General features: G+C 37.5%; 2 protein-coding genes across 5 annotated transcripts in view; one reads left to right on the forward strand and one right to left on the reverse strand.

Annotated features, from left to right (window-relative positions):
* Window positions 1-1193: 1193 nt before the first annotated feature.
* On the reverse strand, window positions 1194-8816 carry LOC114871808 (armadillo repeat-containing protein 6 homolog). Of its 3 annotated transcripts, none has more exons than XM_046288516.1 (7): window positions 8229-8816; window positions 5222-5482; window positions 4489-4819; window positions 3657-3988; window positions 3285-3580; window positions 2939-3204; window positions 1194-2840 (listed from the first exon to the last, which is right to left on the reverse strand). In XM_046288516.1, the coding sequence occupies exons 3-7, from the start codon at window positions 4603-4605 to the stop codon at window positions 2466-2468; spliced, it is 1386 nt and encodes a 461-aa protein (XP_046144472.1). In that variant the 5' UTR covers window positions 4606-4819; window positions 5222-5482; window positions 8229-8816; the 3' UTR covers window positions 1194-2465. The 3 variants fall into 3 exon arrangements, with proteins under 3 accessions (XP_046144472.1, XP_046144471.1, XP_029034076.1); XM_046288515.1 differs by lacking the exon at window positions 8229-8816 and adding an exon at window positions 7568-7801; XM_029178243.2 differs by lacking the exon at window positions 8229-8816 and having other exon boundaries at window positions 4489-4762; window positions 5222-5545.
* Window positions 4883-15480, forward strand: part of LOC114871807 (phosphatidylinositol 3-kinase regulatory subunit alpha) — a 33524-nt gene continuing 22926 nt past the window's right edge. The window contains exons 1-5 of one of the 2 annotated variants that reach the window (XM_029178238.2): window positions 4883-5306; window positions 6043-6890; window positions 6974-7087; window positions 7283-7363; window positions 7457-7504. In XM_029178238.2, the coding sequence (XP_029034071.2) occupies window positions 7003-7087; window positions 7283-7363; window positions 7457-7504 (214 nt within the window). In that variant the 5' untranslated portion in view covers window positions 4883-5306; window positions 6043-6890; window positions 6974-7002. The remainder of the gene's footprint in view (window positions 5307-6042; window positions 6891-6973; window positions 7088-7282; window positions 7364-7456; window positions 7505-15480) is intronic. The other variant, XM_029178239.2, reaches the window with a different exon arrangement.

A 15480-nucleotide genomic window follows, 5' to 3' on the forward strand; every position in this document is an offset into this window, starting at 1 on the left:
ACTTGCAACTGTACCATGTTACTATTCGAAATATTTATGGCTGTGAATATGTGAAATGTATGTAAGTACGTACGTGTTCTCCACGGAAGGGCATCTCCCTTTTACGATGTACCTATTATTTAAATGGCCAACAAGTGGTGATTCGTGTTACAAGGATAAGGAAAAGAAAAACAGTCGGGCGACATTGAAATGAGCTTAAAGTATTGTATCCTCCTGATCTAGGATATGCGTTTCGAACAGATACAATCATTATCTGCATTTCAACATTGTATTGTACATACATACATACTAACACGAGCACCATGTTTAGTTCGCACTTCGATTTATTGTTTCAGCACGAATTCGCTTCCATTTGCATCGGTTACGGTTACAACATTTGTAAAGTATGCTGATATCGGTGAACTTTATTGCTGTGGTTTACAAATTAGATCCTTCCGATGCAAATGGATTAACACGTTCACTGGCACAGTAAAAAATAGTAATTATATATGTATGTTACATCATTCTATATAGAACGGCATGCCATAGTATTTTTTAAGGATACTAACAAGGGACATTACCCAATCGACACACGCCGATTTTGATGCCCTTTGAGTATGATATAGAACTCAAAAAAATATTTGACACGTATTTTTTTTTATCGGCAATTGTCCACGCTGAAGGGGTGAAAAAAATGACAAAAATAGATTATTTTTCAATATATTTTTTAAACAAATAAATTTATCAAAAAGATGGCTACATAGAAAAATTTGCTATTCAAAAACACACAAATTTCATTTTGAATTTTTCGCCTACACCTAATAGGTCCTGAGATATTCAAGAAAATATGTTTTGCAACCCCAAATTTGAGGGCTATTTTCATCCCTTCAGCATGGACGATTGCCGATAGAAAAAAATACGTGTCAAATATTTTTTTGAGTTCTATATCATACTCAAAGGGCATCAAAATCGGCGTGTGTCGATTGGGTAATGTCCCAAGTAAGGACTATTTTTCTAATCTTAAAGCCTTAACTCTAGATGTCTTAAATTGTTGACTCGAACTACCGGATATTCCAAATTATTTATTCTAATTAGGTATCGTGACAGTCAACGTGTTAAAAGTAAAACTATCGACAGAATGGATAGATAAGGTAGGATGTTTTCAGTACAGAAAAATCATTTTCGTTCTTAAAAAGAACAACCCAAACAATCTCTTATATTTCAATATGGTCCATTTTCGAATCTGTATATATAAACATATATATTTTTTTTACACAATTTCTCTAACTACAAAGTACACTTCGATGAAAGTAGATACATTCTCTGTGATTCTTTTACAAGAACGAAACACTTTGCGTCTCGTTTCCTCGCTGTTTATATGGAAAAAAATGTTTCTCTATTGTATTATCGCATTCGCTTTTAAGCAAATGTGATCTCGTCAAAGACTGTGATACAATCGTAGTCTCTTGCAGGAGTGAAGTACAACGAACAAACAATGAATGTATCAATGTGAAAACCGTCGCTGATCGAAGCGCGGTTTTCAATATCGTAATTTGTGTATTCTATAATATCGAACAAATATTATCGTCTATCGTAAGAGATTTGTTATCAAATTAACCGTTAGCTTTTCTGAATGTTTCCCGTTTGAACGAAAAATAAAGTGGATAAGTTTCAAATCGTTTCTCCGTGTCTTTCAACTTTGTGAAGAATAGAAATTCACTGTTAAAATATTTCAAGGGATAGTTTTGTGAAAATTTTCCATTGTATTTTCTCTTATAAAAGTGCGTCAAGAAACGCGGAGAGAGTGTAGACTGATGGAACAAAATTGAATCGACGTTGTACGATATGGATGTTCAGTGTTTAATATGAATGTAAATCAATATTCAATGTTATCTTCGATGTAATCGAACACCTGACTTTGCTCAAAAAGAAATTCGGAATTCTGAATTAAAGCAACACTAAGATCGAGCTTACATTTCATCGAGAAATTCAATAAAACAAATTTAAACTGTCTGGAGTCTTTTAGCGAATAACATACACTTTTCAATTAATTGTAATTCACAAAGAGAATTTCGTGTATTTACTCAACAAAAAAATATAGGTATATGTACGTAATGAAAATTTGATTCAATGTGAAAATAAATCATCAAGACAACAGCTAAATGGATTAATGTTCGAGCGGATTATGCGTGACTAATCGCATGCTTTATCGCGTTAAAGATAATTAAAGATAATTAAAGATATAATGTTTATTATCAATCTATATTGATACACAACATATAAATATATATATGAGAGTGTATAAAAAAGTAAGTTAAAAAATCAATATATATATATATATAACAATATTTGTATAGATATTATGTCGTACTACAAAAAAGGAAAAAATACTATGTTAGTTGTTTATTTTTCGACAATTTATTCGTCGTTTGTAAGCGAAACATATAAAAGTGGCTGGAACATTTTAAAAACGAATGTCGTGGTAATTAATCGACCGGGTGGTTCAAGGAACCACCCTTTCCAGTCCATCTTTCTTTCAATTCTACCTTTAATCCCAGATCCCTTAGGGCTGCTTTCACGTCACTTTCGATCTTAGGGCCATGTTGTCGCAAGGCATTTCCCAAGACATCTTCTATACCGTGAGCAATAAATTCATTACACTCTGCTTTATTTCTTACGGACATATTTCTGATGGCCCAAGCAGCTTGTTTCAAAACATTTATGTTTTTAGGGTAAGCTTTCATCGCGTCTACTATTATAAGCGCTGCTCCGCAATCGTAAAACACACCAGCGTTTGAGGGACACCTCAGTGTTAATGCAGAAATACATGCAAGTCCAGCAGTCACTACACACTCAGAGCCCTATGATATAATAAACACAAATTGTACACAAAAACCTTCTTCTATGGTACTAACTCAGCATCTTTCACAAAAGCAACTTCACAACAAAGTAAACTTACTTTGAGCCTACTAATGGCAGAAACAATCAAGGGGCCACAACCTGATGTTACAATTTGAGACTTCACATTGTCGTTTCCAGCCAGAGCTTTTAGTAATTTCAGAGCTTGCCAATTTAATTTCTCAGAGTCTGGATGGTCGATCATAACGTCTATCACAAATTTTAATCCTCCTGCATCCTCTACCTCCTGACAAAATTCATTTCTCACTATTAGAGCAGCTAGAGTTATCATCAAATCTCCTACAATTCCTTTATCTTTTTTGAATTCTGCATTCAACAAAATTTATTTATTAGAGTGTTATATATGCCATGCCTATTAAATTTGTAAATAATCAAATGGTATTTACTTGGCATTAAATTAGTAAGGACATTGAGAGCTCCTTTTGCGATAACGCTTGCATGCTCGTGAGCTTTTCCATATTCGTGTCTAATGTCATCATCTAATACCAGAGCTCTAATTACAGCACAAGCATCTCTTATTTCTGATGCGCTTGCATTATCCTGAACTAATATTTTCTTAAGTTTATTGAAAATGTCTGCATTGAAAATACCCTGTCTGTTAAGCTCATGTTTTATACAACACTCTCTTATCCAACGCAAAAGGCATTGTAACGTTGGAATGTCTGAATGGTTGTCTAAAATGCTAACGAGTGAATTAATGTACAAACAGAAAATAACCACATCTGACAATTGATCATAATTGATTAATAATATCTTACTGCATTTGTAAAGCTATTCCTTCTTCGTTTAATAGGTCCGGATTACCCATCATCAATGAAGTAATAGTTTTCAAGGCTGCTCTTGTTATTGAAATATTATTAGGACAAGTTTTCATTAATTTTATTAAAGAATCGTATCCTCCCTTTTTTCCTGCATATACCCTACGTGAAATATCTTTATCTAATTCATTCCTTAACTTGTCTAATACGTGTGAAACATTGTCATAATTCTGATCCTCAATGGCATTATTAATTTGAGTTAGGTAAGACACTATTAAGCTACTATCATCGCTGATAATTAAATCTTTAATGATGTTGCTCAAGTCTATGCCCTATAAAAATAGAGCCGTTAAAGCAACCATGGCACAATGTGTACTTATGTAATATGCTCTAGATTATTTAAATTCTAGCATTTTGTTATCTTGTATTACAATTTAAAGTATGTAACTAATACAATAAAACATTGCTTTGCACTTATGATAAATCATTAATATGAAAAAGTAAAATTATTAATTTTTTTATAATATATAAAAGCAAAATACTAACGTTAACATTATACAATTAACTGTTAAATTACAATTCCCTGTTCTTTGTTAAATAACTAAAATTTATATTCTAAAATATAAAATCTAATACCTAGCATCAACAAATCTCTTAGCTGTCAAAACTGGAATTTGAAACTGGAACTTGGATATATTGATTAATGCCAAAATTAATTTGAATATTTTAGATTAATAAACTATTCAGTTGAAACGAATGATAACAATGCATTGAATGACACTTTTGACTAATGTTTAAGTCAGAAAAATGGCAAGTAAAGAAATTGGAGTACCTGAGCTTCGAATTGTTTTACAGCATCTTCAACAGCTTCCTCGGGAGACATCGAAAATTGTTCGATATTTTCGTTAACAACCTCATCGTAGGTTTCCTGACTAATTACACGTACCATGATAATGTTATTTCTTTGTTCACCGTGCCCTAGATTTCTATATTAGGAAATGAATGTTGTCTCAGAAGAGTACTGTATGACTGTGTATGACTCCTCCACGTGAAAACCAGTGAAAACAAAAAGACAAATGTCAATTTGATCGCGTTCTGCAATACACCTATCGGGAATTAAATGCACCAGAATGGAGCTGTGAATGGGGACACATCTAGGGTCCCTGAAAGATTATTCAATTTTTCCATTTTATTACAACTATTTGGAATTATTATTTTTATAGCCGCAGCACTCTTTCATTTTAATTTTTCGAAAAACAACATGGGCGCGGCTATTAATTGTTTTATTCAATAATTTCTATGAAGATTATATATCTCACTCTATCTAACTATCGTATTGTTCAATTTAAAAAAACCATTTAAGTCGTAATAAAAGTGATATTCAAATATAGAAAATCGTAATAAAATATGGCATGAAATAAAAAATAAAAATATGTTTGAAAAAGTAGGTTTCTCATCCTGATAAAACGTAAGCAATGATCAATCACAGCGCCCTCAGCTGCTAAGGCTGGCATAACCGTGTTCGTACGTGTTGCGACTAAGGGAAACAATTCTTTGTCACTTACCTTTTGGTCTTTCCAAGTTTTTTTTGTCGTTCCATCGACGTCTGAAGCTCAAAACTTCGTGTACCCGACGTGCCGAAGTGCAAAGGTATTATTTTCAATGTTTAGTCGGTTTCATGGAGTGTATATTGTTAACTCCTGTCCTGGTATCCCCACCGATCATCGTCCGTCGAGTTTCTTGCTCGTAACTCGTAATTTGTAAGAAGCTTAATCTTGGCTGAATCGCTTTTGTACGTTGTGTTTTCCGATACCAGGAAGTAGTGTCTGTGTATAATTGAAAAATGAACACTCTACGAGAGTTCGATCAGCATGGCTTTCACGATTATTTACTTATCAGGCGTGTAAACTTTGCTGTACTATTCATTATCGAAGGCGTGCACTGTGTATCATTTTTTTTCGATATAACAGTCATTATACGATGACAATGAATTTTTTCGTTATTTGAAAATTTATTATGTAGTGAAACAGGGCGAATAAAAATGTATAGAATGAAGTTATGCTGTGATTGACAGGAACATTGGTACTTCGAAACGTTTCTAAACGATTCGCGTCCCTATAGTTACATGTACTTGTGATGTTTTTTTTTCTATTATTCTTTTCCCTGATATCAAGATTAACAACATAAGATATCTGTTATAAAAATATAATGTGTGCTGTTTGGACTTTTAAAGGTTACATACATTATTTTACACGAGGACAATTTATCATTTTTTCAGTTTAATTTAATCTTTTAATAAAGTTAGTTGCTGTTAAGTGCTTCTGTAATTAATAAATTATGATAATCTTATTAAAGTAATCACAGTTATTTTTGTTGTTTGTTATAGGAATTGCGATAGGCTCAAGAAGGTGACTGTGGATATGAAACGACATGAAATAAATATCCAAATAAAGGAAGAGGTACATTTGAGCAGTGGTTTACCACGAAAGAAATGCAAGAAAGAATGATGAAATCATGATACATAACTAGTTATCATTGTGTTCATATCAAGTTACTTTGATAGATTTTGCGTGTTCAGAGAAGCTGACACTCAAAATATCATCATAGTTAATCATTACATACATTGCTCTTCATATATATAAACGTATGTATATATATACATCTATATGTATATATATATATTTACCAAACAAGATTTTTAAATATAATTCTATGTATACACGCGAGTAGCCTTAAACAAGAGTTGTAAATTTTTATAATTGTGGTGCCATTTTATATAAACAGCAGAAAAATCAAATTAGTTCCACGAAGATATACAATAAATACAGTACTCAGTGTTTTTCTATTTCTGATAAGAATCAATTTTTTAAACGATGCTCAAACAGTTACAAATACTCTTAAATAGTGTACATTGGGTACCTAATAAAAATCTGTTCTGACACAATCTGTGTTGTAACTAAAGTAAAAGAAAAAATGTTCCAAGTTTGAGAAGAGGATGCACAACTGTCAAGAGAGATTATGTTCTGTGATTATAGTGTTGTGCAAAGTTATTCATGTTTACATACTATGTATGACTGACAAATGAGTTGATTGTAATATATTTTTTCATGGATAAAATATATTAATGTGATCGTTTTTTAATGAACTTTGGATAACTCTATTTTGAAAGAAAGAGAGAAATAGTGCTCATATTTGTGTGAGCAAGAGGAGACCTAAGAAGAATACATTGTACCGGTACAGAATATTTTGTGAATTAAAGAAGTTTAAACTATAAAATTTTAAGAAGGAAATATTTAAAATAACTATTTTATTTTCAGACATTAAAGGTACACGCGAGAAAGTCCTAATGCTGAAAGGAAACTTAACACCGTACTTAGACACTCATAATGAAGAAGAGTCGTCTTATGTAACCCTCAGCAATGGACCATACGGTAACTATATTTTATAGGTATAATTAGGGTGTGGATATTTGTGCAAATATATATTTTGGCAAGATGATATTGAAGTAATATTTTATCATGAAAATTTGACACATGTATTTCTTGAACATTTCTGATCCGCAGTCTAATTATAATGAATACAATGTGTCGAATAAATCTGTTAATTTCTTCTTTTCATCATTGCAGTATACTCTACTGACACAGAACCCAACAATAATCACGTCCTTGTAGATGTATATTTTTTAACCCCTATTCTTTGTAAACACTGTAAGTATTACATTAAAATGAATTTTATGCTAATTTTGTTGCGATATTATATAATATATGATATATATCTCTTCTTTTTTTTTTTAATTAAAGGCGAAGATTATGTTTGGGGTACTGGAAAAGTGGGGGTCCATTGTGAAGGTGAGTCCTTTCAATACATCAATGAAATTTTCATAATAAATTCTATACTTTGAAGAAATTTACCTCATGATGGTTCGTGTCGCACATAGATCGATGGTATTTTGCATATGAAAATTCACATTTGGACACTTTAATCGCACTTGAGAACGTAAAAATGAGAAAAACACAGCAACTCTAATGCCGAATGCGCGCCTCGATTACGATTACATATATCGAAAGAATCGAATTATCGAACGATACTAATCGACGGCGGGAAAAAATGAATTCCGCGACGGGATTGCCCTCTTTGGGGTTATATCGCAAAGCTAGGTATTATTCGTTCAACGAGAGAATGTATTTGTTTCGCGCAGCTCAGGAAGGCCCTCTACTCTGATTTCTAACTTCGCGGTTATTATATACGGTGGACAAAAATATATGAATAGAAGAGAAAGCGAGCGATAACGTCGGAAGGTCGGAGCGTATACTAAATATAAGACCACTGGATATGTTGGTCGGTGCCACAACGCGCTTGCGCAGATGAAACGTACTTGAGCCAATCAGAGTTAACATGCGCAGAACGAAGGAAAAACTCGTCGTATGACAGGTATGGTCTCTCGTTGAACGAATAATAAACACGGTGGATCCTTGTTTTCTCGATCACCATCGAGGGCGGCACCGTAGCATAGTAACACATGCAGTCGCGGTGATTTCGAGTGGCGTGCTATCGTGTCCCCCTTCACCTTACCTCGCGTTTGTTTCCAGCTCGGCTGGCAGTTTCTTTTCTAAAACTCCACAACCCTCTCCTGTTCCCTCTTGTGCCCCACCACCGTGGCTTTGCCATCGTACGACCCAGGAACGTATCTACACTCTCGACGAACTTTGTTCTTATTCCATTTGAATTTATACATCTTAAATATTCATTCAACCTCGATCATTATATCGTGTCTCTGTCCATCTAATTAAACGTATATTTATCATTCTATTTTCTATTGTTTAGCTTCTAATCAGAAAAGCGTGTAATAGATCACACCGTTCTCGCTTCGCTTCTCCTTGATCGTTATCTTCGATATGGCGGATTTTAAAATAAGTAACCATTTCTTTTTTTTAATCGTATCTTCGAGGTCTTTGACACCGTACAAATTCCTTTTCTCTCGTTTCTTGAATTTCTTTATGCTCCAAACGTTAGCCATCTTCGACGAACGACTCGATATACCATATCGCGATCAATTCAACGGTTCCATGATAATTCGCGCATTTTCGACGAACGTACGCCGAATATAGACGCGGCACGTATAAATACGCGGTGGAAGATACAGAATTAGCGAAGCAGGCAGAGAGGTAGGAACCGTTTCTTCGAATCGTTCGTCTGGTATATCGGCTTGCTGGCCAGATATCATAGCCTGGCAACTGTGCAAACGAAATTACTTACATTTCATTGAATTTCACGCTCGGAAAAGGGAACTACCGTGCGCGCAATGATCACGTAGCGGACGGACAACTCACGAGCGGTCTTTCTTCTTTTTCTTTTTCATTTTTTTTTCTTCGTCGATCGCTCGATCGTTAGGATGAAATTGTTTGAAAGAAAAGAAAAATTCGAATACGGTTCATGTAATCACTGAACTCTTGATATTCTATTTTGCAATTTTTTTTTTGCAATTCAATCGCTGTAGAATTTCGAGTCACTTTGATGCTCGAAGTTTAAAGTTCGCGTATTATGGTTCGATTTTTCAAATAACACGTATCTTGAAAGACACTCTGTATACATATACCTACGAAGCGATTACCAGGCCATCGCTATTTCACGCGTACCAAATGATCGTTTTACACGCTCTTAGCCGGTCGTTTTACTCTTTGGCGAGACAACTGTTTACCAACGATTCCCCGCTGGTAATCCTTGAAAATCGGTGCATTCGATTACGCGAAACAGCTAATCACGTCGTCAAAGCACGCCTAACACGCTGCTGTGTTCGCATCGCGTCCGGAATTGAACATTCTGTCCCCTTGTCGTATGACGATAAAAAGGCGATGATAAAACAAGTTCTTCTCTTTGTCCCTAAGACGCGCTTTCGAATGAGTTCACCCTTCCATGACCTACGTTCGGTCTGATACGTCCTTGTGCCTTTGATTCAGAGCATTCGCGCGCGGTTTCTCAATCGTCTGATGAGTCTTCATGTTCTGACCACCTCCAGAATAAAATCTTCCCTTCTTCCTTGACACGTTCACTGGTGTAGCGAAAAGGGTCGTCTGGAGAACGACACGTGGAATCAGTATATCATTGTTTAGTTTTTCATTAAGATACAAAGTGTCTTAACGTTTAGTTAACTCTCTGAATTGTGTTAAATGCAAAATTCATTATAGCCTAATGGGGTAAAATGCTAGCTATGTCCATGAACCAACCGGTTGATGGGTTTGTCCGAGGGTTACACAAGAGAATCAGAAGATCGAAGGATCACAAGAGTCCATGGTATGTTTAATTCGATGTGAAAAGGAAGAAAGAAGAGTGAAAGTCTGTAGAATCATGCGTACCTATTTACTGTACGAAACTAAATGCACGAAAAGGAGAAAAAAGAAAAAGAAACTGTAGACACGAAAGAAGCTGGATGAAAGAGTCGCATCAAAGTACACTCTCGTACAGTGAGTAAAAGAGGACTGTAGGCGGTACTATTCAGTTCGCGAAGATATTCCTTTTCTTCTTCAAATGAATCGGCGACTTTTTCGTTGGTCGTTGAAAAGGAGTGTGTTCGTTTTAGAGTCACGGAATAAAAAATTCAAAGAACTCCACTATAAATAAAAAAGAAAAAGAAATCTCTGATTTCTTTCTTCTCCTATGATCTATACTATTTATATTCTATGAGAAAAGGAATTCCGCGTGCAATTTATGCACGAACAGCTGATCACGGTTTGTAATGGGGCGTTCACCCTGGAAGAAATTTCTTTCACGCACTCTGTTTCGCTACCAGATTTCTTCTTTCTTTTCAAAAATTCGACGAATCTCCAGTTGAGACGTTGATCGACGAATTGTCGGTGGATTGTCCGAAATATGTCCAGAGCGTTGTAAAATAATTCGAGCGACGTGTAATTGCAGGATACTGTGAGCATTTCCTCGGAGAGCGACCGCTTTTCGTGTATGTATCACTTAGCGACCGTATCGTGGCTTTCTTCGCGCATCGATCCGCTCGTAAAATTAAACTCGTGCGTCATCCGCGATCGTCGCTTTCGAAATTCATCGACGTTAGGACCCGCCTCCGTTTAAGAACCGATAAGAATCGGGCGAATGAGCAAAATTTTTGGCATCGCGGAGGGTTTTTGTTTTCAGTCTTTCACGGCTCGATCTGGTCACAGTACATGTAGTATGATTTAGTAGGTGTAGAAGGGTGATTTCGATCTTGAGGACCAACCACGCTCTGCTGATCCTGTGAATTTTCAAAACGAAGAACTACAGAAGAATTTTCTTGTCGGCGAAAGGTGGAAGGATATCTATACATAAAATATACATACATATATGTATGATGCAATTAACAGTCGGTTCTTGATTGTTGATCACGTACATAAGTACATATATGTTGTACGCAGCGAAAGCATTAAAGAAGAGTAACGCGTAAGTGCGGTTCAACGATGCGTTTCACCTTTCCCGACCGACAAAGCGGGAGAAAATGACGAGGCACCGAGTTGTTTCGAAGGACAATCGAACGGGGTCAAAAGTCCTCCTGTTGCTACGTGGAACGAACGAAGCCATGGAAACGAGCTCGTCGCGCAAGCGCTTCACCCTTCACCCTTTCCTCCTTTTACTCCATTTTTTCCCCTCGATTTCCTACTACCCATTTCCGGTTCCTGCTTCTTTCTCATTCGCATCGAAACAGATGCGGCAATTTCTTCACTTTCATTCATTCGTTCACATTTGCTTTTTGTTTCACCTAATCGTGCAAATAAATGTGGAGCATTTCAAGATTCAAATTATTCTATTTACTTATTGGAAAGAGTGACAAAGTCTCCTCTGAACTGTGTATTTAGGTATCTGTAACTGTATCAACTATATATTTGGGAACAAGAGAAAGAATGTTTCCTCGATCGTTTCCGGTGTTGTCACGGAAGCCAGGCTTCTCCTGGATTCAAGCTGGAATCTGAGTTGTAGGTACGCTCGAAGCATTCTGGTAGCTCGTTATTCGCTAGGTACTTCGACCCTCCCTCGTCTTATTTGTATTCGATTCGTCTCTTGAGAACGCCCTGCACATTCTTATCGTCGAGGGAACGTTTGACTTCCGTGTGGTGTCTTGTCGGTAAGCTCGATGCATCGTTTCGTTGCACGAGCATCGTACGTACTTACATACTTGCTTCTTGATGCTTCTTGCGATAGTAAAATCGATCGACGATCGAGAGCCAGAAAATTCTTGATCACTGATAATAAATGATATCGAAAGGGGAAAAGTATGTATCTTGTTCACGGTTCGTTGCACGATGACTGGCCCGATAAAACTGTTTCATCGACCTTAATTGAATGATTTCGATAGGAATGACCTCGGACACCCCTCGCCCGTCCCATTTACACTGATCGAAATGCGCTTAACTTATTTGAGTCATTAGAAGATTTAACAAATAGATAAGTAGCTGTATCGATCAATTTCTCTTTTGTTATTTTATCAGAGTGAAAACTCGCGACATAATGAAAAGCAATATGTAGCCTGTCTGTTGTTACGTGTCGAGTCACATAGCGTTCAGATTCTTGGTAAATTCCAGAAACTCCTCCAATGATCCTGGACGAGTCGACTCGTAGCAAGTACAAGGGTCGGGAAACTCGGAAATGAATTCCGTGGTGGGGAAAAAGCGATCGTTGTCGAAGTTTCACGTAAAAGTAACAACGCGTAACGAGTCCTTTCCTGCTGTCCTGCTTTTGTTTGTCCTATGCTTACTTTATGTACTTTACGTACTTTACGTGCATTGACGCTTGTACGCGCGTGAGTTAACTCTTCGTATCGGGTCGGTCGATTAAACTAAAATTAACTCGTCCACCTCGAGCAAGCGAGTCCCCTCTTTCGGTACACCTTCGAGCGGTGTTGGCGTTTACCTTCGTGTCCTTACGTCTCGTTACACGTTTTTCCACCTTCAATTTTCAGTCTCGCTGAAAAATTTCTCTCTCAATCCTTTCGTTTAGTCGTGTAAATGAATTTTCGAAAAATTTTCCATAAAATGACCGATTTCTGATAGATCGCTCGTCATTCTTTTCCATTCTCTATGAATTCTAGGTTTCTTTTGATATGCTACATATTCGCGTTTCGATTAGGATTAGAGGATACCAGCTGCATTTCAGGGACCTCTTACACGTATACACAGCCGGGATGCACGCAATGGAGCTGCATTGATTCGCGGATATAGAGGCAGGCACCCCAGGCTCAGGGCGGAGGTCATGGGTAATGGAGTGCACCGTCACGTTGCTATGGGAAATTCGGGATTCCCCGGGTAAAGGATATAGTCGACACGATGAGAGTAGGGTATGTTTCATGACACAGTCGATCGAGGGTTACGATTACTTGGCTCGACGATGCTTCTCGTTCAATTAATCCTTTCCATATTATGTCATTGCAAGAACTGATATACACGTATAATCTGTCACTACCGTTGGATACGGTAAAACCGGCAATGCACGGGGCTTAAGCTCCGGAAATGCTATTTTCGTAGTTTCAGTAAGAAAGTTGATAGCGGTATCTATTAGTCGATCAGAGAGATCCATGAACTGACCGAAGGACACGGTAGGAGCGTTTCGCGTTTCGCACCGAGTCACGTATGTACGTGCGTTTTTCATCGACCGCTTTCCGTTCGGCAATTACGTCGAGTCGTTAATTATTACCGTCGTGGCACCCGCAATTTCGTCGATTACGTAACGTCGCCACTGTAGCTCGTCTCATTACCAGCAGTTTACCGCCCACTCTTTCGTGTTATTGTTCGTATTTCTTCGAATCGAGACCTCTTCTTGGCGCTCCCCTTACTCTGACCGAACACGTTTCGAACCTCATTAACCAACTTAAGAAACTTTATAGTATTCTTAATTTTGCATACAGCGCGTGATTGTAGAAAAAAAGACACTAGACATTAATCTTTACGAATCAATTTGCATGGTTACGTAACTGATGTTGCATCGATAGAATCAAGATACAGTGCGGTGATTCGCTGCTTTTGCCTGCGAACGCGGTGTGTCCGGTATTGAAATTGCGATTAATAATGAAAATCTAAATGAGACTGTAGAAGCTTCATTCCGTCAATGGATTCACAAACTGATCCCAACTTATATTTCTCTATAGAGTATCTAATACGATACTAACAGCTGTTATACAATAATTGAACATAATTAATTCAATAATATAGGTACACATACTGATATACTTGATACATTGGGTATATCGACTCTATCTTATTAAAGTTGTTTGTAATCAAGATAACGTTTTATAACGCTATTGTATAATGTTCGTTCTAATTTTATTGGATTCTATTTGTACTAAACGTTTTTGTCTTAACAGTTCAACCAAGAACCTCCTTCCACCCCCACCTCGTATTAAAATCATTAAAATTATTAAATTATCTTCAAAAGAATTCTCCAATTTGTTTGTATCGTTCGATGCAGGCTATTGTATGCTTCTCGACCAAGATAAGATTTGTATGCAGAAAATGAAAGATGGCGACAAGGTCCTCCTTATAATCAAATACGGGCGTGTGCACGCGCTAGCGCGTGTCTTCTCCTCGCGCGTGACGAAGACGATCTATCGGTCCGCCAACAAAGATCCATCACGCACACGTTTGCCCTCAATCGCCGACGATCGATCACTCCATCGATCGATCGGTCTATCAGCGTGCATCGGCGACACCTTCTGTCTTAAATTTTCAAATCACGATCCCGGTGGGTTGATAAACGTTTAGGTCACGCAAAATATTCTCCGCTCGATGCGTCGAATCAAGTTTTTTGCAAGACGACTTTTCTTTGACCAGCCGTACGATGTAGAAACGTATAGTTTGAAAGTTATCAAGCAAGGTTCTCGCAATAGAGATATTTAATAACACGCGGTACGGAGCTGGCGTGAAAAGCGCGCCGCGCCTCTTTCGACCTGATTTAAAGCATACCTCCGAGTGTGCACGCCAAAAGGAAACGCGTTTCTTGCCGCAATATTAGTGTCGAATATCTAGGAATATCTTTGCTCTCACGATGCACACCTTTAGACGCGAGAGGCAAAGAGAATGCTCGTGAAACTTGCTTTTTCCCTTTCAGTCGTTCAGATCCGTGCCGGGAAAATTCGTTAAATGAGAAAACTGTATCTATTTTTCTTTGGAAATTTGCACATTTTACTTCTGGTGTTCTCGGTGTCCTCTGTAATTATGCAAAAATTGGACGAAATCGGTGTTTCGATTACCCTGTCCCGCCTACATGAGAATACTCTTTTTTGTCTGCTCATTGAGCTTATCTTTAATACGCTTACTGCGACAGTGGAACTCTACTTTTGGAGTACTTCGTTTCGAAACTTTAGTGTACTCCATTTTAATGCACTGTTATAAACATTTTATAGGTCACTATTGACCCGGCCATCGCTGTTTGAAGGTTAATCTAAAGCCCTGCTGTTCGACGGAAGGGTCGTATCAGTCGGGTCTTTCCCTTTTACAAAATCGATCGGTCCTTTTATGCTTACGCAGGGCCAAAGGGTTGTTACGTAGTTTGTGCTGTGACCTTGAACAGGACACCGAGCGTAGTTCGCATGCGCGGTCGGATTCGATCATCCTACGTCCGGGGATCCTTGTATCTTGCTTCTCTCCTTCACCCTCCCTCTCTCTCTCTCTCTCTCACTCACTCACTCACTCTTTCGATCTCTTTCTCTTCTCCCTTTGGCTCCCCTCATTCACCTTGGAATGTCGCTTTTCACTTTCACGTCCCTTTCTTCCCTTTCGAATACACGCGCGGCCCTTTCATGTGACTCGAGTGCCGCAGGAAGCTCTTGATACGCGCGACAGCACGCGCGTAC

Source organism: Osmia bicornis, chromosome 13 (assembly GCF_907164935.1).
Source record: "Osmia bicornis bicornis chromosome 13, iOsmBic2.1, whole genome shotgun sequence".
In the NCBI taxonomy this organism is placed as follows: Eukaryota; Metazoa; Arthropoda; class Insecta; order Hymenoptera; family Megachilidae; genus Osmia; species Osmia bicornis.